General features: G+C 36.2%; 5 protein-coding genes and 2 non-coding genes across 7 annotated transcripts; 2 read left to right on the forward strand and 5 right to left on the reverse strand.

Annotated features, from left to right (window-relative positions):
* Nucleotides 1-158: 158 nt before the first annotated feature.
* Nucleotides 159-2,647, reverse strand: LOC147489955 (single-strand DNA endonuclease 1-like). The gene is made up of 4 exons (XM_086572762.1): nucleotides 2,323-2,647; nucleotides 2,154-2,236; nucleotides 1,950-2,050; nucleotides 159-387 (listed from the first exon to the last, which is right to left on the reverse strand). Exons 1-4 carry the CDS (start codon nucleotides 2,334-2,336, stop codon nucleotides 310-312), a joined length of 276 nt encoding a protein of 91 aa, XP_086428888.1. The 5' UTR covers nucleotides 2,337-2,647; the 3' UTR covers nucleotides 159-309.
* A 681-nt stretch (nucleotides 2,648-3,328) lies between these two features.
* On the reverse strand, nucleotides 3,329-7,191 carry LOC147489956 (eukaryotic translation initiation factor 2 subunit alpha homolog). The gene is made up of 7 exons (XM_086570937.1): nucleotides 6,769-7,191; nucleotides 6,532-6,588; nucleotides 6,364-6,450; nucleotides 6,135-6,281; nucleotides 5,910-6,014; nucleotides 4,339-4,437; nucleotides 3,329-3,753 (listed from the first exon to the last, which is right to left on the reverse strand). Exons 1-7 carry the CDS (start codon nucleotides 7,150-7,152, stop codon nucleotides 3,628-3,630), a joined length of 1,005 nt encoding a protein of 334 aa, XP_086427063.1. The 5' UTR covers nucleotides 7,153-7,191; the 3' UTR covers nucleotides 3,329-3,627.
* A 1,350-nt stretch (nucleotides 7,192-8,541) lies between these two features.
* LOC147489957 (kinetochore protein SPC24 homolog) lies at nucleotides 8,542-11,292 on the forward strand. The gene is made up of 5 exons (XM_086571556.1): nucleotides 8,542-9,094; nucleotides 9,931-10,069; nucleotides 10,147-10,248; nucleotides 10,958-11,031; nucleotides 11,135-11,292. The coding sequence occupies exons 1-5, from the start codon at nucleotides 9,031-9,033 to the stop codon at nucleotides 11,236-11,238; spliced, it is 483 nt and encodes a 160-aa protein (XP_086427682.1). The 5' UTR covers nucleotides 8,542-9,030; the 3' UTR covers nucleotides 11,239-11,292.
* Nucleotides 11,293-12,640: 1,348 nt separating this feature from the next.
* On the reverse strand, nucleotides 12,641-12,841 carry LOC147489958 (small nucleolar RNA U3). The gene has a single exon (XR_015203324.1). It is a non-coding gene; the product is annotated as a small nucleolar RNA U3 (small nucleolar RNA).
* Nucleotides 12,842-13,403: 562 nt separating this feature from the next.
* Nucleotides 13,404-13,476, reverse strand: TRNAK-CUU (transfer RNA lysine (anticodon CUU)). The gene has a single exon. It is a non-coding gene; the product is annotated as a tRNA-Lys (tRNA).
* Nucleotides 13,477-14,043: 567 nt separating this feature from the next.
* On the reverse strand, nucleotides 14,044-16,438 carry LOC147489960 (gamma-interferon-responsive lysosomal thiol protein-like). Its single transcript, XM_086571555.1, has 5 exons — nucleotides 16,073-16,438; nucleotides 15,904-15,969; nucleotides 15,354-15,494; nucleotides 14,695-14,787; nucleotides 14,044-14,446 (listed from the first exon to the last, which is right to left on the reverse strand). Exons 1-5 carry the CDS (start codon nucleotides 16,322-16,324, stop codon nucleotides 14,237-14,239), a joined length of 762 nt encoding a protein of 253 aa, XP_086427681.1. The 5' UTR covers nucleotides 16,325-16,438; the 3' UTR covers nucleotides 14,044-14,236.
* Nucleotides 16,439-17,374: 936 nt separating this feature from the next.
* On the forward strand, nucleotides 17,375-22,048 carry LOC147489961 (histone-lysine N-methyltransferase ATXR3-like protein). Its single transcript, XM_086570900.1, has 6 exons — nucleotides 17,375-18,185; nucleotides 18,450-18,647; nucleotides 19,036-19,318; nucleotides 20,575-20,737; nucleotides 21,486-21,709; nucleotides 21,790-22,048. Exons 1-5 carry the CDS (start codon nucleotides 17,498-17,500, stop codon nucleotides 21,684-21,686), a joined length of 1,533 nt encoding a protein of 510 aa, XP_086427026.1. The 5' UTR covers nucleotides 17,375-17,497; the 3' UTR covers nucleotides 21,687-21,709; nucleotides 21,790-22,048.
* Nucleotides 22,049-22,483: the final 435 nt, after the last annotated feature.

A 22,483-nucleotide genomic window follows, 5' to 3' on the forward strand; every position in this document is an offset into this window, starting at 1 on the left:
AGCTTATAAAAAGATTACAATGGTTACAAATAGTCCCACGTTCTTATAGGCCATATATATAGCAGCATTGCAGCAGTATGAGCCTTAGGACACACTAATTTATGGAGTGTATTCTTCAAGACTTCAACAGTTCAACCTACAAGTTTCATCTGCAAGCACATCATAAAGTTATTGAAAATATTCAGATCACCATACTTTATCAATTTTCCTATTAAACGAGATAAACATTGAAAATAGGAAATCATAAATAATCTAACAAAATAGTAAGTATTACTAATTTACTACCTGCAGAAGCGATATTGAATTCTGCTAGCCTACAAGTCTACATGATATTAAGATAGTTATGAGGTGAACTCTTTCAATTTCTTCCATGTTTATCATCACTAGCTGACAGAAAGAAATAAGACTCAGTCAAACAGTGACCCATGGTCAGAGCTTGAACCATTCTAAAATTCTAATTGTATATGTAAGCACTAAGACATCCAAAATACGTGCTAAGAACAATCATCATCCAGTTTAGTTTCGCAGATAGGTTCAACAGATTCTAAGAAAACAGGTTACATAGTAATCTTCTTTCAGATATATTAGCAATATGAAATGAAAAACATGGAGGTTTACAAAGAAAGAGGAATGTATGTTAGTTTGTTCATCCTTTCAGAGATATGGAAACTTGTTAAAGCTGTGTCGGGGAACTGAGTGAAACAGAGCCAATTCTACAACAGAACTGATCTATTCAGTAAAGCAATACCACAAACCACCTCCAGGGACGGAACCAGGATTCTAACTCTGGAGGTGCGAGTAGTGGAACTTTTGAAAAAAGGGAGCAATAATAGAACTTCTTAAGAACTTTCGGGGTGCAAGTCCTTATTGTTTGGGCATACTTCTAGCTAGTTCCTAGCAGTTGCACCCCCTTAGAACCATCCCTGACCACCTCTCAGCTCTCTCGCTCTCTCCTCTATTCTTTTTCTGTCTCTAGAATAAATAACTCTTTCCTTGTGTGTAAACTGATGCAACAACACAAAGAAAGAATCAGCATACCAGTAGACACGCGCATACCACCAACATCATATGTGATGATGCTTCTGCAAACACTTTTGCTAGCACAGTAGCACTGACTAATTCTCTCAACTTACTTAGCTCTCTCGTGACAGACTTGGGTTGGCCCTTCATAGTGACATATTGCACACTCAAGTGTGAACAATCTCTCTCCTCCTCCCTTTACTTCTTCCCCATATAGAATCTTCTACCTTCATCTTTCAACAACTACCTATACTTTTATTATAAGGGTACATAGCCTACATATTTTTTTTTTGTAAGTTGGATTATCGGAGGTTTAAGATACTCCGCAATTCTTCTTTTTCAAATTTGACAATAACACAGCACAACCCACAACAAACTTGTATAGCTTAGATGTTACTTGCCGCATCCCACCAATCAGGTTGATTTCCAGAATGAAAAACTTTAAATCAAACTTTTGATCGCAAGCTGCTCTTCATTCTTCATCAAACTTTTCAACAAAAAGGATAGAAAAGCATGTTCTTAAATTTGGTGATTAAATTCCAACATATCGATTTCATTAGGGAATTACTGTGTTATTAAGACAATGAAGAAGACATTGTTCGTAAGTCAATGATTGTTGTCGAAAACAGTAACGGTCTAACTCAAATGTCGAGAACCCTAGGAACTTGCACAATAACCAAAAACTAAAGAAATCGGCCAACACTTCAAATAGAACAAAGTCAATTATTATTATTTTATTAGCACATCCATCCGTAATAGTTCCAAAACCATATATACAAACTGAAACTATAATATATATCAAAAAATATTTTAGCAGTTTGAAGTGTCAAGACTCAAGTGTGCAGAGTTCCAAATCATGACGAGCGAACACAGATCAAGTCATCCAAACATGAGACAACTAAGCTACCAAAATTTTCAAATATAAGTACCTCTTGCAGTGGAAGCTGGACTCCGAATTCTGATGATGTTGACTGCAGAATGGCAAACCACCTCAAATCTCTCTCCGAAATCTTTGGAAGAATACACTCATCTGCGCCCCAAAAGCAATTATATATAACTCCAACAAGATAAGCACATGCATAGTTGGTGGTTTTTTTTGTCAAAAAATAGCATTTCCAAACGATGAGGAGCACCTGTCTTTTCAGAAGGCCAACCAGCGAACTGACTGCACAACTTTTGAAGTTCAGACCTCCGAAATGGATGATGAACAAGAACCCTGCAGAGGTTAAGACCTTATTAGGATCAAGAGTAACAAATGGGTTAGCATGTAGAGCATGAGTATTTGCCAAACCAAAGAGTTACCAATGACCAGTCATATCATATATCAATGAATCAATATATCTATAGCTGGAAGCATATAGGCACAATCATTGACTACCCCACAATTTATGTTAATTTGTCTATAATCATTGACTACCCCACAGTTTAATAATATTACACACAACTTTTATAACATTCTTACGCCTCTCACTTTCACTTTAATACTGTATGGTTGGTTAAAGGTTGTTTTCAAGCTGCCTTCTCCTATATTGTGCCCATCTATATCTAACCGTACCAATTTCGGTGGATAAGTTCACAAACAAATTGAGGAACCATAACATCTACATCCATAGTATTACAAATTCATATTTTTAACAGCAGAGAGAGTGACCGAATATACTGAAATCTCTTACCTACTGACAATAATCTGATTTGAGTTCTTTAGCAGATCAGATTATTCCAACTTGCAGATTTTTAACGATTGGAAGAGTTAGATCCAGAGGTAGATTGTTGAGTTCTTTAGCAGATCAGATTATTCCAACTTGCAGATTTTTAACAGCAGTGATTCGATTCGAGAGAGACGATTGGAAGAGTTAGATCCAACGAGGTAGATTGTGAGAACAGGTTTGATGGAGGAGAGATTGGAGGTGAAGATAGAGGAAGATGAGAAAAAAGGGGGTACAGTCAGACACAAAAGAAGTGTTATTTTGGGGTACGGTCAGACACAGGAGAGGGTGACACGAAGCAAGTTGTTTTTTGGGTGACTTTAGAAAAGCAACATCAAGAGTTCGCTACGCTCACGGATTAAAAATTGACAACATGAAAAAGAGACGCGATTGGATCTTAACCATCTACTTTGGTTTCTACTGGGCAGACAACAGACCGAGGTTTTACACTCCCTGCTACAGTGCAAACATTCAAAATCTGCAGCTACTTGAGTTTACGCAGAACAACTCCAACATCATTTAACATCACAAGAAAACCATATTTGCACGGTATGTGCACAACAGCATAATGAGCATACAAAACCAATGACAACAGAACTGAATGTCATGGGAAAATGAAACTAGGCCTCAAATTCCATACTGAAGGAAAAAATTTGTCCTCCAAATCTGACAGAATTTAAGAAGTAATTTCCAATTTCTGACCACGAAAATATGGAGAATCCTGAAAAATTATCAATGGGTCGAAAGGGCAAAAGACCTTTACAACTGGAAAAAGAAGACCTGGTAGATTGGGAAAGGCCTTAATGACATAAACCTTACAACCAATTTTATACAGCTTCCCTAAAGCCTCAAATAAATCTCTCAAAAGTGTTATTCCTAACTTTAATCCAACAGCAGCTCTTCAATCTTGTATAGCAGCGTTTTCGAAATCAATTTCCCCCATTCCTGTATCTTCCTCTTCTTCACCGCTTACCTCCTCATTCTCATCAACAGGTTTTGCAAACTTTTGATCATCTCGTTCGCTCACCTGGACAACAGTATCAAATCAATAACATAATTAAAAGCTGAAATTACTGAATCCATACCATTTATAAATACATTATAAAAGGATGTGTCCTGTTTAAAGAAAAAGGGACATGTAGGGCCTGTTTGATTCATTAAAAGTAGGTAGGAAAATTTTCTTGAGAAAATATATACTTTCCCACCTTTAGAAAAGAAGATATTCCTAGCCTCCCCCCCCCTAGGGAAATTTTCTTGCGGGAAAAACAGAAATATTTACTCATGTTAATAACTAGCTTTCCCAGAATCTAAACAAAACAAGGTAAAGATTCATCTACTTTTCTATGGCAAACCTTGTTGGTGTCAATCACTAACAAGTAAAATTTCCGAATTTTCTCATATGCGACCAAACACAGCAATATTACATTTTCTTGGGTAAATATCATGAGAAGATTATCCATGAGAAAGAGTTTTATTGAGAAATTTTCTGAGCAATCAAACATAGCCGCAAGGCCCACAAAAAGCTGAAATGAAGGTACTGGGTTGAGAAGAAGAAACGAGAAAAAACAGGCTCGAACGTAGTGCAATAAAATGGACGAAAGTTGACACTCACAGCTCTTGGTGCCTCCTTAACTACAACTTTTCCCTTGTGGAGTTCTATTTCTGCAGAGCAAGCTTCGATAGCATTATTAAGAGTTAATATCCCTTGCTCCTGTTCACAAGAAATACAATATTAGCTAACCAGTGGTAAACAAATTGCTCTGCTATGAGTATATTGAAGTTTGGGTAATCTGCACTTGAATTTCTTTCCCCGTTCCATCAACATTAAGTCATAAACAAAACAAATAATACTATTGTATTTCGAACAACTTACAAAACAGCATTTTTTTTTACGAAATCACATAAACATTAGATTCATGCTAAACCAAAGGCAGAATCAGAACCGCAATCCTCTTGCGGATGAAACAAAATAGGCCCCTTGACCAACCCCCCACCCTCAACCAAAACACACACACACACAATCATCTATCAATTTGGTGCCAACAACATAGATAGAGTGTCTTACTGCACAAGTAAAATTCAGATCTGAACTGATAGAATAAACCCGACCAGCTACTCATAATACATAACCACGTGCAGTAACATTAAGTATTAAATGCTTCAACCGGCTAAGAGGTAACCTGGAATGATACATTTACCAAAGCTATGCACATAAACCATCTTTGTTGTGTCATTATACCACAAGAGATAAAATGTGTGCAAGATGGTTTTTATGATGAACTGTTTTTTTCCCGAAACTCCTATATAATCAACTTCTTTCATGATTCAAAGAAAAAGTAACATTTCAAATATAGACATTCTATTATTTCCAATAAACAATTTGATTATCCTGGAAACTGGAGACCTATGTCTATGTCCAACCAGTTACCAATACAGTAACCTCCACATACTTGATACACAAATGATACTGATGAGTGTGCCCACACTTAAAGTGGGCTAAGATACAGTGCCTCACTGTAGTCCACAGAAAATGGGATGTCCTTGTCAACAAAGAAAATGATTGCCTATGAAAACCACTTTTGAGCTACCCTCAACACATTCAGGTTCCATTAGCATCGAAGTGCATGAAATCAACTTGGAACAAAGACATTTGATTCCTCCTTGAGAAATACGTAGTTCAAGGGTATAGAAAGCGCATGATAACGAATGCTCTTGGAAATGCCTATGTTTAACGATGGGGACAGAATGGACAATTAGAACCCCCAACACTAAATGAGGAAAAACCAAATTACCAATTACAGAAGATAGATTCACAACATATGATACTAATTACTAAACCACTACCCACAGCCTTTCAAGGCCAAATGTTTGAAACACTCAACCATATAACACATAAATAATTAACTAAGTTAAAAAATTAAAAAAATGAAGGGATAACATCAAATTTGTTAAGGAGGTCTAATATATAAATAATTTTTATTAGTACAACTAATATTAGTTTTTGGCTGCTTAATACCAAATTTTCAATTACAAAAACACTACAAGTAAGAATTCTCATTTGATCAAAATATACATTGTTTACATGTCCAACCGTACATGAAAGTATGAAACACCTCATAAAGGAAACCGGTGAACAGTACATGGCATTCACATAAAAAAATCAAGGCCAATAGTAGAGCATACCTTGTCAAGAGTCTGTGTTGTAAGAGCATACAGTGGGGGAGCCACCAATTTCATCTTGACAGGACAATCCTCATTTCCAGCAGCTTCAGCTTTCCGCATGGCAGCCTGCAAAATGGAGAAGAATGGACGTATTCAGGGCTACAGCAACTAAAATTTGGGTGAATAAGCTAACCAAATCATATTAGCAAAAGAAATGAATTGAAGACAACAGTATGAGATCATGACCTTGATGTGAAGAACCCCATCCATCTGAAAACATTTCATTTCAATGTCTGCTTGTATTTTCAACGGCTGTAGGGTCATGCGCCTCCTAATGTTGATTAAAAGAGCATCTTTAATCTCATCTGACACAGCAGGCACCAGCTTAGTCACCTGTATAGCGAGCAATTGATAAGTTAAAAACAAACAGAATACCTTTTACTACCAAATAATGAGTGGCGCAAATTGTAGTTACCTCCTTCCCATCAGGACCAACTTCCTTAATATCGCGTGTAAGTGAGTTTAGAATAGAGTCGGGATCATTCACAATTAACCTGAACGCCTGGTTAAACAAGAAGGCTTAAGCCAATTTGCAATTCAGTCAACAACATGACTTTAAGATGAGCAAAATCTAAGAAATTACCTCATATGCATGCCCATATTTTCGGTATAGAGGCCAACCAATATTGATATAGAGATCCTGCCGGAAGAAAATACAATCATATTATTAAGCAAAATAATAGATAACAGCCAATAACTACACTGAACAATTAATTCTATAAACTAAATCAACAATTCATAGATTGAGTCGCCCTCGACTCGTATAAACTACGAAATTAAATATTGCAAAAATAAATTGACCCATTCGATATATATATACCTCTAAATCAATGGAGAGTGTTTCAGCAACATGACGCAAAATAGAGTGAACAAGTTTACTCTTATTATAACGTTCCTCACAAACAGCAATATCTTCTTCAGAAACTCTTCTTTTACTTAAATCAATGTAACCTTTATCCTTATCAACTCTAATTACCATAACAGGTTCTTGTCTACCAACTTTAATCAAAGCACTAACACTTCGAATCCTACGACGTGATAGTTCTGAAAACAAGATCATTCCCTCTATGTTGTTGTATTCTAGTAGTGACACGTAAGCACCACTTTCTGCTATGTTTTTCACTTGTATCATTACTGCGTCGTCTAGTTCTGGTAGTTTTGATTCGTACATACGGCATTCTAAGTTTGGTGTGTTTGTCGCCATGGTTTTTGAGGATGGGGAATTTTTTTTTAGGGTTTTGAGAATGAAGAATGAAAGCGTTTTTATATTGGTGAGATTTGAGGGTGTTTTTGGTAATTTTACTGTGGAACCGACTGGACAAAAAGGTCAAAAAGGAAATAATAATTTGAGTCGTCGACAGCCGGATTCGAACCTGCGCAGGCAAAACCAACAGATTTCGGACATGTCAACTTAACCATACGTTTTGGTCATGGTTAGTGCCTGCTGACTCGAAAACTAGATAGGATGTATGATAAAAGCTTGATCTTAATTTAAAGCTCATTCTAGATAAAGCAAGTAGTTATAAATAAGATGAGGAGTTCATTTAAAACTCCAACCATTTTTTCGAGTTGATACTCCCTTTATAATTTGTTGAGTATATAATTTATAATTTAAGAGAAAATTTTATACTTTATACTTTTTTTGTTTATAATAATACAATTATATACTAGTTTTAATATTTTATATACATTTTTTGGAGCAAAGTTCTCAAAGGGTTTTCAAACATTTGGCAAAATAAGTCAAATATATTGACAAGGTTGAGAATTAAAAAAGTTGCTCAACCAACCATTTTTGGAAATGATGAGTTTGAAGCTTGAGTTAAGTAGTAGTTACGAGTTTAACTAAGCCATTTGTTGAATTAGGAATGGTATTTTTGAGAGAAAATACGAATACATATTGTTCTCTTTTTTGTTTTTGGATAATACCATTATGGACATATATCCACTACATACTTTTGGGCAAAAGTTCTCAAAGATAGTGAGATTAACTCTGATCTGATAACTCCTCACTTGTAAACGAAAGAATATACCAAGGATAATCTATACAAAAAAATTATCTAAAAGAGGAGAGTACTCCTCTTTAAACTTTATAAATAAGATGAGGTAGCTCATTTAAAACTAACCAACCATTTTTTGGAGTTTGAGTGAGTTAAGTAGTAGTTACTCTAAACATTTTTTGAGTAGGAATGGGTTTTGAGAGAAAATACCTATACATATTGTTCTCTTTTATTTTGTTTTTTGGATAATAGCATTATGTATTTATATTACTTGTCTAAAAAATAATTGGTCCAAAAGTTCTCAAAGGGTTTATGGAGATATTTGGTAAAACAAAGTTTATTTGCCAAAATGTATGTCAAAATATTGACAAATGTTGAGAAGAGTTATTGAGTTGCGAATATCACAACTCAACTATGGAAATGATGAAATGAACAATATAGAAAAAATGGGTGCAACTCCTCATTTGTGCCACATGTAGTAGTCTGGAGTATGGAACAACCAGCAGCATACTTCCTTTACATGCCAGTTATTCTGCATAAATGTTTAGAACTAACGAGAATGAGTGATTTTTCTTTTTCAGTTGTTAAAAAATGTAGTTCTCATACTTGGATTATAGACTCCAATTACTAAGTAACTTAAGACTAATTGAGCAACACGGATATCCTAAAAATAAATTTATCTTCAAAATATGGGAATTGAAAAACTAGAGTTGCACAAATGAAAAATATGAAGTCGAACAAAAACCAACTCTGTTTTGTTTGCCTACTGTGAAAATGCATATCTCGATGCAATTTAACGGGTGCACTAGTTTAAGAGTGTTGTGATTTTCCACTCGAGATAAAAAGCTGATTTGAAAAATTAAACCGTTACCCTAGAACGGCTCATCTTGTTTTCATCATTTGAAACCAAATTGCCCTTCTCATTCAGCGATTGGATTTGGGTTTATCCCCATTTGCTTCTTGGTGATTACAGATGGGAGATTTCGGCAGAATTGATATTGAGGGGATCTTTTCATATAGTCATGATCTTGTTCAAGCCCTTAAGAACAAAAAATCTGTAAACAACTTAATGCAATCTCTAGAAGATGTCAAGATGCTTCGATCATCTTGTGAAGGCAGATACTACTGAGTTTCAAAACTTGTTAGAAGGTTTCTTATGTTTTATCTCATTTATTTTTTTATAAATTTATATTGCATTCTCTATTTGCATCCTCAAACGTAGATGATCATAGATGCAGCTAATCGGATCTTTTATTCATATTTTTTTTTTTTTTTACTGAAAATCAAGACTAGAGGGTCCCTTTGGTTGGAACTTGAAAGCTAATCTTTCACATATAATTGGATCATTCTTCAAAAGGGGACGTGATAAGTCGTCTTGGTAATGGTGCCTAACTTCAAAATTGAGATGAATTAGGGTTGATATTTTGCATGGATGATCTCAGCATATCACTGTGAGACCACACTCACAAAATAATCTTATTATCACGTTTTACCTTTCCAAAATAAGATCACAAACCGTAAAGCGTCTGGAACTTCAGTTTTCTCCCTTGATGGATGTAGGATATGTCACCTTACAACTTCCTTATTTATTATTATTATTTTTTTTTGCATCAATATGATATCATACTTGACTGAGAAACACACACACACCAAGGAAAAATACAAAAGAGAGAGCAGATCATCTATGTTTTTAACCCCATCAAATCTCATCGTCCTCTTGTGATTCTTGAGGTTGAAATCTTGAAAATGTACTTATCTTCTGTGATCCATATGATGTTCAGATTATCCTAAACGAGAAAGAGCATAGGTCGAGTCCCAAATATCCCCCCCCCCCCAGCTTCCCTACTTGCTGTCAGCTTTATCTGCTACATTTATTTCTGAGTGAAAAAAGGAAAATGCATTTGCACATAGCCCAGTATTCGTTATAATCTCCTTTTGACAAGGATAATTTGTGATCTCGAGTCATTAACACTTTTATGCTGCAGAGTATCAAAAGAAGATTGACACATGCAAACGCGGGATAAAGGAAGCCAAAGATGAAGCTATTAATGAAGATTTAGGCTGTCTTGAAAAGGAGTTAGAAGAGGAACTTCAGAAAGAACGTTCACTTATGGCAGAACTAAGATAAGTTATAGACAGTTGATATTTCAACGATGTTAGTTCCATTGATTACTAACATATTTCTTATTGGACATCAACACTATTTTCAGTGGCGAAGTTAGTGATCTAGAACGTCAAAGACTTTCTGTTGAAGATCGAAAAAACACTCTAACGAAATGTGCGTCAGAGGAGTTGAAAGCTCAGTAAGTATCCGACTAGCCTTATTTCATATTAGGTGTATGATGGTTTCTCTTGAGTAAACGCGTTCTCCATGCTCAAGTTGTATCTTGGGATTCCCCATTATTGTTGGCACAAATGTGTATGAAACTATAGCTCAGGCACAATACTTGGAAGGCTTTACTGTTTCAATACAATGAATAGTTCAATACATTATTCATTATAACTTTTATATGTCAACAGAGCATCTATAGAGTGTGTGATATTATATTTAATTAGTGTCTTAATCCTATTATATGAACCTAGGAAACGATCCTTCGTGTTTTTAGTTTTTCATTGATTATGATAGTTGGCGCATAAAACTTCAATAGTTTGTTAGAACCTAGAAGCTCACATGAAGTTCTACTACCCTGTTCTACCTAATTTAATATCCCACTGCTGTATATTAGCTTTATTTCTGGCACTAAGCTGGCCTGGTGCCTGACCATCTGTTCTAGTTCACTCAGCTATTCTTTTCTCTAATATATAGTTTTTCTATATATATCTCCTTCTTTCTTTTTCCCCAAGAATTTGTGCTACATTATGATATCCTTCTTATCAGTAATCACAATATTAGTGTCCATTTTCTTTCTACATTTTAAAGTCTCATCTTACTTCAAATATACTGCCTTCTTATTGTTGTTGAAATTCAAGGGCAACTGTAATTGACTATCACTATGCTGTTAAATTATGCAGGCAGAAGCTTTCGTTGTATGCTTCAGTCACAAACATCATCCCATGTATTGAGGATCAAAACAAAATTTCTGGCCGTATCCTTTTTCATATGCATCTAGCTAGAAATCATAGGTTTCTTTGTAATATGAAAATTAAGTTATTATCCTGCTGCTGTGATGTTTCCTTAGCGCAATATAGATATTGTGGAAAGGGATCAGAAGATAGTGAAGAAGTTTGAGTTCGAGCCAACTTTGACATCCTTTGAGAATTGCAACAGCTTGTGGAAATTGATAGATCTCTAAGGGTGTGTTTGGAAGTTTTCCTTTGGAATTGGAATTGAAAATATAATTCCAAAACTTACAATTTTAAGTAGTTAAAATTCTGAATATATGGAAATCTCAGCTTAGAAACTTACAATTCTTTTGATTTTGGGGAAGGTTTCTATTGATAAAAAGTTGCCAAACAGGTGACTCTTAATTTTAGGAAATATATTATGAATTCCACCCTAAAACTGAAGATTTATTTTCTTCAACTTCTATGGTGCATGTAAATATGTAATCAGATTATTGAGCTGTATCTAAATGATTATTCTGAATGTTTTGTTAAGGGTTTCGTAATTTAAATTCTTATTGAGTACTTTAAACTATATGCTTGGATCATTTCCTTTTTAGTTCGAGTCAAAATGGAAATAGATCTACTAAAGTTAGAACTATTTTTGTACAAGATAAGATACCTAGAAAACTATAGCCTTGGAGAAGTCAGTCATCCTGGAATGTGATCTACCACCTGATTGTAATGCACCATGAAGTGACTCCATTGTGATGACTTCAAGAGCACGTTCCATTTGAGCTTTGGCATTGTTATGGACAGTTGAGATCTCGTGATATACAAGGACAGTGGTTTTCCAGGGTCTGGGATCTGGCCTGGTCTAATAGCCTGTTCCAGGATACCAACACTAGCTGCAGTCGTGCGTGAGACAGATCCCTGGTTTTCCCGTCTACTATCTATCTTGCGTAGATATCAAAAGGTAGACAGCTGATATCAATCTCTGCTAAGTATTCTTTGTATTTTAAGGCTGCTGCCTGTTGGATTGCACGCTTCAGCTGCCGTTTCTTATCATGATGTGATGGCTTGCTAATAGCAATGCAATTGCTTCCATTGTTTTGATAAAAAGAGATCTACAGACCCTGCCTGAGTTCCAGTAACACCCCTTTCCAAAAGGCAAATTCACAGCACTCTTTTGGAAATTTTCCAAAATCAAAAAAGGCAATGGGGGACTAAACCTGTAATAGTTTTAATATTATGCTAAAATTATCACATAATTAGTTTGAAAATTTTCTGAATTTGCATAGAAAAATAATGACAGTTGATAGGAGTCCTTTAAAGTACGCCTAATGGCAGTCATTTCAGACAGTTTATTATGGAGCAATCTGAAGCATAGAAAAATAATGACAGTTGATCGAGGCTTTAAAGGGTCATCTTAAAAGAAGAGCCCTGATCAAGGGATCTTAAAATGAGACGTATTGAACGTTTTGTGCACCATGTGGCGGAATTTGTGACTTTATTCTTTAGGAGTTGAGAGTTCACTGAGGTAAGCAAATGTGAATGAACTTGGAGCGTCTCCTTCTGAAGCTAATGAAGAAAACTGTTCACCTGTAACTATCACAAATCTAATGCCAGGTTAATAGCAAAAAAGTTATTGAAGCCTGTCAGACAACCACACGCCCGCAACCCCAAGGCTGCTGAGAACGATCCTCTACACTCTACAGCAAGATGACCACGATCAGGATCACCAGCCATTAATCACGCTCTGATCGCACGGTCCTGGTTCATCTACCAAGCTTCGGCCACCATTAAAATAAAACATTTCACATAGTAAAGATGAACTTCATAGAGTTCAGTTCACATGTCACATTGCATTATAAAGATTTCTAGCTGTGCTACTGGTGCGTTGGTGCCTAGCCTCTAGTAAACTGGGTCTATCACTCGATTCTAGTAGAATATAGAACGACTCACTAAAACAACACCTTCTACTGTTGATTAAGTTAAAATAGGTTGTCTGCTTGGTTGACTTTTGTCGATTTGGTTATGTACTTATGTTGATGTATGAAGGAAGATTAGGTAGATATAGAATGAATCACTAACACTTTTACTGTTTTTTCAAACTTTGCCAAGGCTATCTAAGTGCAAAAGGCATCGGTTTGAAAAAGGGTATCTCCTTTTGCTAAAGTTGCAAAACTGATAAGCCATGGTTTTGGTATGTGGAAGAAGGCATTACCAAATCTTAAACACGGCAAAACATGTTGGATTCAGCCCTGAAAATCCAAAAGCATGGATGATTCAACGTTTGCTGTTTTGGCGAAATTTTGGTCATTTTCTTCGAAAAATACTGAAAATCAATAAATGTGGGGCCATTTTGGTGAAGGCTAAAACTAAAATAGCCAAAAATAGAAGGAAAACCTATATTCGCCCACCGTGGGGCTCGAACCCACGACCACAAGGTTAAGAGCCTTGCGCTCTACCAACTGAGCTAGACGGGCTACCTGCCATTACAAACGTTTTAACATCCTTGTAGATAAGATCTCCACAGACCGCCAAAACTTAGAATGGATTAGTTTGATAGTCATTTTTAATGAAATGAAAATTGAATTTAGCGTTCAAAATGTAACTGCCTTCTTTTTCTTTGTCAATTGTTCGAACAGACAGTCTTAGCTCCATGCCTCCATCATGGGACGCTTGGATTAACAACAGTTTTCAAGCATTTAACACAAGCTAAAATACTTTTAACTGTACAAGCCAGCATCAAACATGTACTGGGAATCACATGAGTTAACACATCTACCTCCTTAGCTGTACTTGTCAAATCCACCCAATTATAGAGATCAACTTTGTTTACCAGCACAATCCTTTCAGTGAATTCACCAGTGTATCATTTGCCCTTATCAGACAAGGAATGCTAATAGTGTGGGAACCAAATACTGGTACGCAATGTGCACTCTCTAATCTAGTCATCTGTACGTGCCAAAACCAGACCTTTGTCAGAGAAAAATAATTTTCCAGACTTTCTCCTCACCTAAAGCAGCGCATGTGTATCTATAGAACCCTGATTATAATCAAAATATTTATAAAACCATGTCTGGAAATCGATCTATAAATAATCACATAGTCAAGCCAAGATCGATCATACTGTCTATCATAACTTCTCCCGGGCACTTAAATCTACACTTATACTTCAGTGTGAAATGCCAATTTACAAATAGACTTTTGAACTGTGATAGCAGTAATAGCATATATGATAGATCAGAAAGCATGAGACCTCCATGAAGCAACTGATGACCTGATGTTTGTTTTTGGGGATGATGAGGATGCTGTCTCCTCCGCATAGCAAACTGGCTTGTTCTGGTTTTCTTTCGCTTCAGAGACTATTTGAGGACGTTGATCTTTACAAGCCTTGGGCACATGACTACCTTTGTAAGCCTTGCAGACGAAGGTAATGAAGTTATAATAGTCCTACAAAAGATAAACTGTCAGCCGATTGTGATGGATTTGAGACATACCCCAGAGTTCCAGACACAAGTGTCTTAAAGACAATGGAGTAACCTGTACTATGGGTCCATATTAGACCTAATATTTGAATGGTTCTTTTGAAATGTATAAGCAAAAGACGTGCACAAGAGAACTAGTCTGAATTACTCATGACCATGAAGATAATAGTATGAACTTCACCAGAGTATAAACTACAAAGAAGCGGAACATACATCATGAAGTGGTTCTCCATTTACAGTCACCCAAGGGACATAGTGATGAGGCGGCTGAAGTTCATTAGTCTCTTTTGCATACCGTAGGTCGAGCTACATAAAATTAAAAAAAATTGTCAAACCAAAACAGAAGAAATGGAAAGAAACAGCAGTATAATACGTACATAACATAGGTCACACAAGAATAAATAAATGAATGCCTTCTCAATTTCTAGCTTGCTGGATCTAATCCCGGGTGAAGCAGGCTTTTTTCATTGGCATCCACCATGAACCTTTACAGAAATATGGATAAAGCCTTGCTGAAGTTAAATTAAGAAACCGTCTCAATTACTCATTAAACGCTCTCATTCAAGAAATTGTATATCGAGTATTACTAATACAATCACTTACTTCTGTTCTAGCTTGTTTCTTATAAAGGGTAACTAATTTCCTAGGAAAAAGTGTTAGTGACACATAATTCACCATTTTCACCAAGCACAAAAGATTTTGAGAACCCAGTTTCCAATGCTCACATGTAGCAACCAACCAAACCTAAAACTGATATTAGGAAATGTTTTATACTCCAATTAGGCTCCATCAATTGTATGGAAAGTTTCAAACATTGCATAACCCTGCCGGCCATAATAGCTTAAGAAATGCAGCAAGAGAGTGCAGCAAACCTGTTTCCCTAATCCGCTGTTGTAGCAAGCTTCAATTGGTTTTGAGTTTAAACCTGTCTTTCCAAAACAGGATTTCCACTCACTGTACTTGTGCTCCACCACTAAGCGCTCAACACAGTAGATGAATTTGTAATGCTTGTTCTGCATCAGAACGAACCACACAGTCAGTTCGTTAGGCATCATGGATTTGGAAAGAAATAGAACATAATCTTCTGAAGTAGAGCTACCTTTTCCCTTGGTTTCATTTCTGTTTGCGCTGTATGTAAGTTTGTGTTTTGCAGTGTGTGTGTGTTGGGGGGGCCAAAAACAATAAAACCCATATGTAACATAGTAGATTAGGTACTTAACGAGTTGCAGGTAACATAAATACAAGCACAATGTAAAGGATCATTTGTATTTCGTCCTTTCTTAGATCACATATGGAGAAATCTATATTAGGAACAGCATTAAACCCATCTAGAAGTCCATGCCTATAATAACTGATTAAGTATTGTCCAGATATCGATAAACGGACTCAAAATATCATGACACGGAGGCCAAATTAACTAACCAGATCAGGCCAAACATGAATAGCACATGCTTCCACGGTATTTAGGACACACTCATACGGCCCATGCTGCAATAACCAAACAAGAACAGTGGTCAGCCAGAGTCTAATTGTTAAGAGTTGTAATTAACTATAATTGTGAATTTAATTACAGAAGAGAGAGGGAGAAAACCTGGCAAGTGATGATGTTATCTGATCCAACTTTAGCATTACCATAAGGAACAAGATTGAGATCAATGATGTCAATGAGCCCATTTGTGAAAATCTTTGGCAGGTAATTGACCATAAAGTTGGAGCAATATGGACACAAAGTTTCATAATACAGAGCAAGCTTTACTTTATCTGAAGCAGCTGTAGGTGAAAAGGATAAGGAGTTTAAGATTAAAAGAAAAGAGAGAAGAAAGAAAGCAGGAGCAGAAGCCATGCTTGAGAATTGGAGTTGGATAGAATTTATGTTCTGATCAACAAAGTGGACGGAACATTAAGAGCTGCAGCAGAGTGTGGGACGTCATTTCTTACTTGCTGTGTGTCATTGAGAATCTTTCAAAGGTGTTAACGGCCCATGGGCGTACTTAAATCGATATCACGGCCCGATACATTCTATCTTGGACGGTTTGGCAGTTGGTTTTTTTTTACAGATTCCGTGTATTTTTTTTAAGTTGATCTTTTCGCATTACTGAGAAAATATTCCGCACAATGCCATGAAATATACGTGTGTTGAAACTTGAAAGACCCAACTGAACACTAAAACACCCTTCTCCCAAACACCACCACAATTTCTGTTTTTCTCCTTCTTTTCTTTTTCTTCACTCCCACCGTTTTATGGTATACTAGTGATAAATGTATGTTGATATTATTTCGGCATCAATGTTTGCCTCGAGTCTTAAATTTGTGAAAGATGTTGATATTTCCAAAGTCACCTTTAGGAGGATCTAGAATTTTGAACAATGGGTTTCGATAACCCCATAATTGATCAGTTTCTGAACTACAGTTTGGGTTTTGATAATTTGGTTTGACCTCCACTTACTTGAAACCGAACCGATAAGATATTGATTTAGTCTTGAGTTTGTTCTCTACCGAACTGATATAAATCCAAACCTATAAAATAACATTTTAATAATATTTATGATTAATCTGGTGGAAGGAAATAACATTTTGGGAGAAAATTGTTTTGGTTTCGTCTCATCTTTTCCCTCGCTTTTTTCTTTTCTCTCTCTCCTTTCTTTTCTCTCTAAATCTCCCAAAACTCTAAAATCTTCCTCTCCCTCTGCTTTCACCCCCTTGCTTTAGCTTAAAGATACTTAGTTTTATATATGTTTATCAATTGTGTGGCTAAAATCAATCGATTTAATTTAGAATTTAATTGATTTTATAATTTTCAATTCGAGTAAAAAATTCGATTGGGTCTATAATTCTATAATTTTATAATTTAAAAAATCAGTTGAATATATCAACCAATTTCGAGATTTTGAACAGGGCAAACAGAAAACAATTTCCAGGAAAAGCAACGTTGAGTGAAAACAGACTAGTCCTGTTAAACCCTGACAGTCTATCTCCTAAAAAGTAAAAACCCATTCTTGAGAATCCATCATCACCCATGGCTTCAATCAACTTCAACTGGTTCAGTGAAAACTGGTTCCAAAAACCACAAAACCCAATAACACCCCTCAACTTAATCCCCTTGACTCAATTCCACCTCCCCAACAACTCAAATTTCGCTTCCATTAGTCGGGCTACCAATTTTTTTCGAAAACCAAAAAAACCAGAAAAAAAGGCCAAACCTGGAAAGTACAAGAAAATGCTTGAACAGTTTTTCTGGGAATGTGAAAACATACCAGATTATAGACACACACCAGAAGTTGAGAAAATATTAAACGATGACCCGGTTTTCGAGAAGAAAGAAAACCCAAGTGAAGAAGAAGTTGAAGAAAATGCGAAATGGTGGGAAGAGTTTCAAAAGAGTCCAGTAGTTAAGTTTTTGAAACGGGCGGAACAGATTGCGGATAAAGTTAATGAAATGGAGCTAAAAGAGAATGAGAATCCGTATAGAAGAGAAGATAGGAAGCTTTGGAAAGCATTGCCTCATGTACCTGGATTGGATGGTAGGCCAATGCCTAGGAAAGCTATTAAGACTCAAAAGGAGTCTGATGATAAGTTTTGGGATTTTGCTAGGCAGTTCTTTTTTGGACTTTGGGGGTTTAAGCAAAGACCTTATCCTCCTGGAAGGCCTATTGATGTTGCTCAAGCTATTGGGTATAAACGACTGGAGAAGCGGTACTATGATTGTAAGTTGTTTTACTTGTGTGAATTTAGTAGTGTAAAAGTTGAGATATTTGTTTTGGTTTTCTATAAGATTAGTCTTGATGTAATGCACTTAGAACTTTGTTTGCACTAGGTCCATTTAAAGCTTTAGGTTTATCAATGTGACAACACCTTATCCCCCTTAAACCTATGGGTTCACAAATTTAATCTTTAATTTTCTTGCTATATGTGAAGGGTAGCCATTGTTTTCTTCCATCATTAATGCAATCTTTTTGTATTTGTTATAGTTATCATGAGGAGCGGTGGATGGTACTATAAGGATCGATTGGGTCGCACAAGGGGACCGTTGGAGTTGATCACACTTAAAACTGCGTGGGGTGCTGGAATAATTGATAAGGACACTTTCATATGGGGCGAGGACATGGATGAATGGGCACCTATTCACATGATTTATGGCTTGGAGAAAGCAATTGCCACTTGGGAAGGTTCGTTAAGTCTTCCGTTTACTTTCATTTTGTGATAAAAGTCTCAAAAAATGATGCTATAACCAGATGCATATATTCTAAATAGCATAACAGAAAGAAATTAAGTTGTGCTAGTAGAATTAGTATGCCTGCATTGACTTGACTGTTTGCGGTGTGGGAGATATGGATGGGCTATATACAATTTTTTTTATTGGTTCTTATATTAAGTTGTGTGAAACATGGACAAACTTTGCAAACATTTCATTTTGTAAGTTTGCTGCAAAAATGTGATAAACTGCAGTAAAATAGATTGCTGTCTGAGAATATTCAGAAGACTGCCTATAGCATATGATTTACGATTGCTGTATAATATGCAAAAGTTTAATCAAATTTGTTCAATTATCTCCAGTTAGATTGGGCGCTGCTGCAACTTCCTTCATTCATAAACTAATGAAAGGTATACCTCCCTGGGTTCCTCTCAAGGGACACGAAAAGAAAACATATAAGCAGCTCCAAGAAGAAGCTATTCAGAGCAAGAGGCGAGATTTAGCTGTGCTTGAAGCAAATGATGGAATTTGGCCAGGAGTAAGAACTCCTAGTCATGCTTTATTTCTTTGGGCAAGTGGCTCTGAACTCACCACAATTATGGAAGCTGACCACATGCCTAATAAATACATTCCCAAAGATCTGAGGTATCATTCTGTTCTTTGCCCTGTCTTCTTCCCTTCTCCCTCTTACAATATGCTTCCAGACCAGGGGTTGGTGCAAGAGAAATATGGGCTTGTTACTGTACTTGTTTGCCCCCAGGGTTGGCCTTACAATGAATATATAACTTTAGGAAAAGTGTTACCGTTTCATGCGTCTTTTCCAGGCTCTTTTTACTTTCTTAGACTAGTTTGATATAACGTCGTTATGATAGAACTTTCCGCCTTATTTTTATTATGAGAAAATGAATACCCCCAGGCTTTATCTCAACCATTTGCTAGTGGCAAGAACTTGATGCACAATTTTTATGGGTGGGGACAAAAATCTCTTCTGTACTTCATTGGATTTTCTTGAAGTACTTTTTATATAGAGGTCATACTTTTTAAAACAATAAGTATACCAGAGAAGAAACTAACTGATGGAAAGAAATATTGAAGAGTGGGAGGGAGTGAAACTACATGATAGACAGCTAACATGAGGTTGTTGAGATGGATGATTGGCAAGACTTCAAAAGGATAAAAGTAGTAACTAGTGCATTTCGAAGAGGGTAATACCGTAGTCCCCATAAAACTAACAAACATCTGTTAAGATGGTTTGGCAGGCATTATAAGGAAACTTGAGATATTAGAAATTTTGTTCTTGAAGAAAAGAAATGGAGAATCTTGTTCACTAAGCCCTAGAGTGTTGCTGGTATTACTGGTTTTCTTGTGGTTGCGAGACTTTGATAGTCGCTTGCTCTTATACCTTTTCCAGGTTTTCACTGTTTTTTCAATTGTTTTGACAACAAGTTCTTTTTTCTTTCATGTTGAGTTCTGTATCAGTAAAATAAAAACTATATTTATTGTATCAAAAGTGTGGTAAGATTGGGGAAAGTGGGTTGGGGTACCAAGGTGGGATGCTACAACTAATTTACTCTACTTATTTTTTTTCCTGGTTAAATTCTATACTATAATAAACTACTATTTTTATTTATTTTTTGGGAAAGTTAGGGTGGCTGCAGCCGCTCCTTGATCCGCCCCTGGGTACTGTCCTTTGTGAGCCAAAAAAGAAGCAAAACAATTAGGTTATGGTTCTGCCATCTTGGAAACATTGTTAGACTTATCTTTTCCTAGTGAATAATTTTATTAAATTTCCTGTATCATATTCAGTGTAATTAATTTTAATTGCCCCCAACACCCCACACACACTGAGCAAGTGTATGTCACAAACTGAGCAAGTGTATTTGGTTGCTTTCGTATGGCAGGATCCAACTGGCTAAAGCTATCCCTGGTTTAAGGCCATGGGAGGTTTTAAGTGTAGAACAAGCAATGGATCAGATTACATACGGCGGGGAGTGGTATCGTGAACCACTTGGTTCACACACAACAGGTCCTCCATACATCAGGCAATGGAATAAGGATGTGAAGGTAGGTTAATGCTTGCACCAGCTTGTTTTGATTTGTTTGGTTGTCCTTTTATCTTGCACTTGTAGGGGTTCCCGGCCTATGTTGCAATTTAAATGAAATTCACTTTTAGTTGGCAAAATAAGAGGAAACGCTTGCACCAGCTTTTGTTTTCTCCATTTCCTTTGGTTTGTTACGCCCTGATATTGCCTTAATGTCGTGGTATTTGAATGTCCTTGTTGTTTCTCTGGCCATGTATGTTCTTTGTTTCTCTGCCCATGTACTGCTTAGTAGCTAGTTACTCTCACCCTCTCCTTTCACACCATTAAATTTCTGGCATAAAATATAAGTATCTTCATCCATGGGGGAGGCTTATGTTAAATATAGTGCTTGTGAAGACTTTAGTGCAGTTCTTTCATTAAAGACAAAACTTGAGACTCTCTTCAGTAATAACTTCTGTCAAATTGATCCTTGCTTAGTTTGTGTTTCCTTCGGCAAGCAGCTGAGCTGTCACTGTATCATTGGATGAAAGCATAAGAATTTGTTATTGCTTTCTGTCTATAAGTAAAAAAGAATTGTTTCCCTGTTTTCTCATTTCAGTGAGTCAGCTAAACACAAAAGAGTCAAGATAATGTAGGTTTTCGGAAAATACATACATAGATTCAAGATATGTGTACCTTATTCTAGAATTTCAGTGCTTTGACTTGATCCCAGTAACGGTGATGAATGAACCGTCTTTTTGTACGTTGACTTTGGATATCTCCTTGTGCAGAGTCTGTTTAAGACTTACGTGAAACTGAGCCACCAACTCTACAACGCTCTCGATAGTAAAATTCCTGGTTTTAGTACCGTAATGGAAAAAGTTAGCGAACAAACTGAACAAAGGTGGGCTAAACTATTAAAAAAAAGAGCTGAAGAGAAAAAGGCTGAAGAGGAGATCAATATGTTTGGGCGACGTGTATCCGATGATTAGCAGTTTACCAGAATTACAATGATGTAAGTTGAAATACAGTTAAGTCACTAATTTCATGTCTCTAACTTTCATAATTATTTTTTAAATTTGCTCACTCTTATAGGTTAGGTCAGTGGTTTATGCTACTGGCGAAGGCGTGAGTCATCTCAGCTTGTCGATTTATCTCCAGAGACTTCATCTCCGTTCTTGGGAAGGGCTTTTTGATCGACTCACCCGTGTTCATGCCATGATATCTTTTGGGGCTTTTTAAAGGACAGTAATCAATTGTAAGATTAATTTATACTATCACTGAGTTTTGGTTTTGTAGCGAAAAAAAAATCACTGAGTTTTGGTGATATTTCTAGTTTTCTGTTTTTCTTTGAGATGTTATGTATCTTTCACCTTCCATGTCTACTTGTAGTCTTGTACTAGAGGTGAGGATTCGACAGTCGCCTTGACCTATCTACATTGAAGCCAACTGCGAATCATTCAGATGCATAACAACGTAAATCAACATCGATTCTTGTGTTGATGCACGACTAAAACTGTGCAGTAGGCTTTTTCCGTAGTTAAATGCTCGTATTCTTTGCACACTAAAAGAATCAATTTTTTATTGAATAATAAATAATATATTCCTGGCTGCAGAAAGTAAATGAGCGAGAGAGAAAAAATCGAACACAATTAACCAGCAATAAAGAAAGAAACAAATTATCTTTGCATGCAATGCAATTTCTTCGCAATTCTTTATGTGCATTGTTGCATTTTGGGTTGCTGTTATGTTCATATATTTGTTAGTCACGGTACATTCAAACATGACT

Source organism: Coptis chinensis, chromosome 7, assembly GCF_015680905.1.
Source record: "Coptis chinensis isolate HL-2020 chromosome 7, ASM1568090v1, whole genome shotgun sequence".
Taxonomy (NCBI): Eukaryota; Viridiplantae; Streptophyta; class Magnoliopsida; order Ranunculales; family Ranunculaceae; genus Coptis; species Coptis chinensis.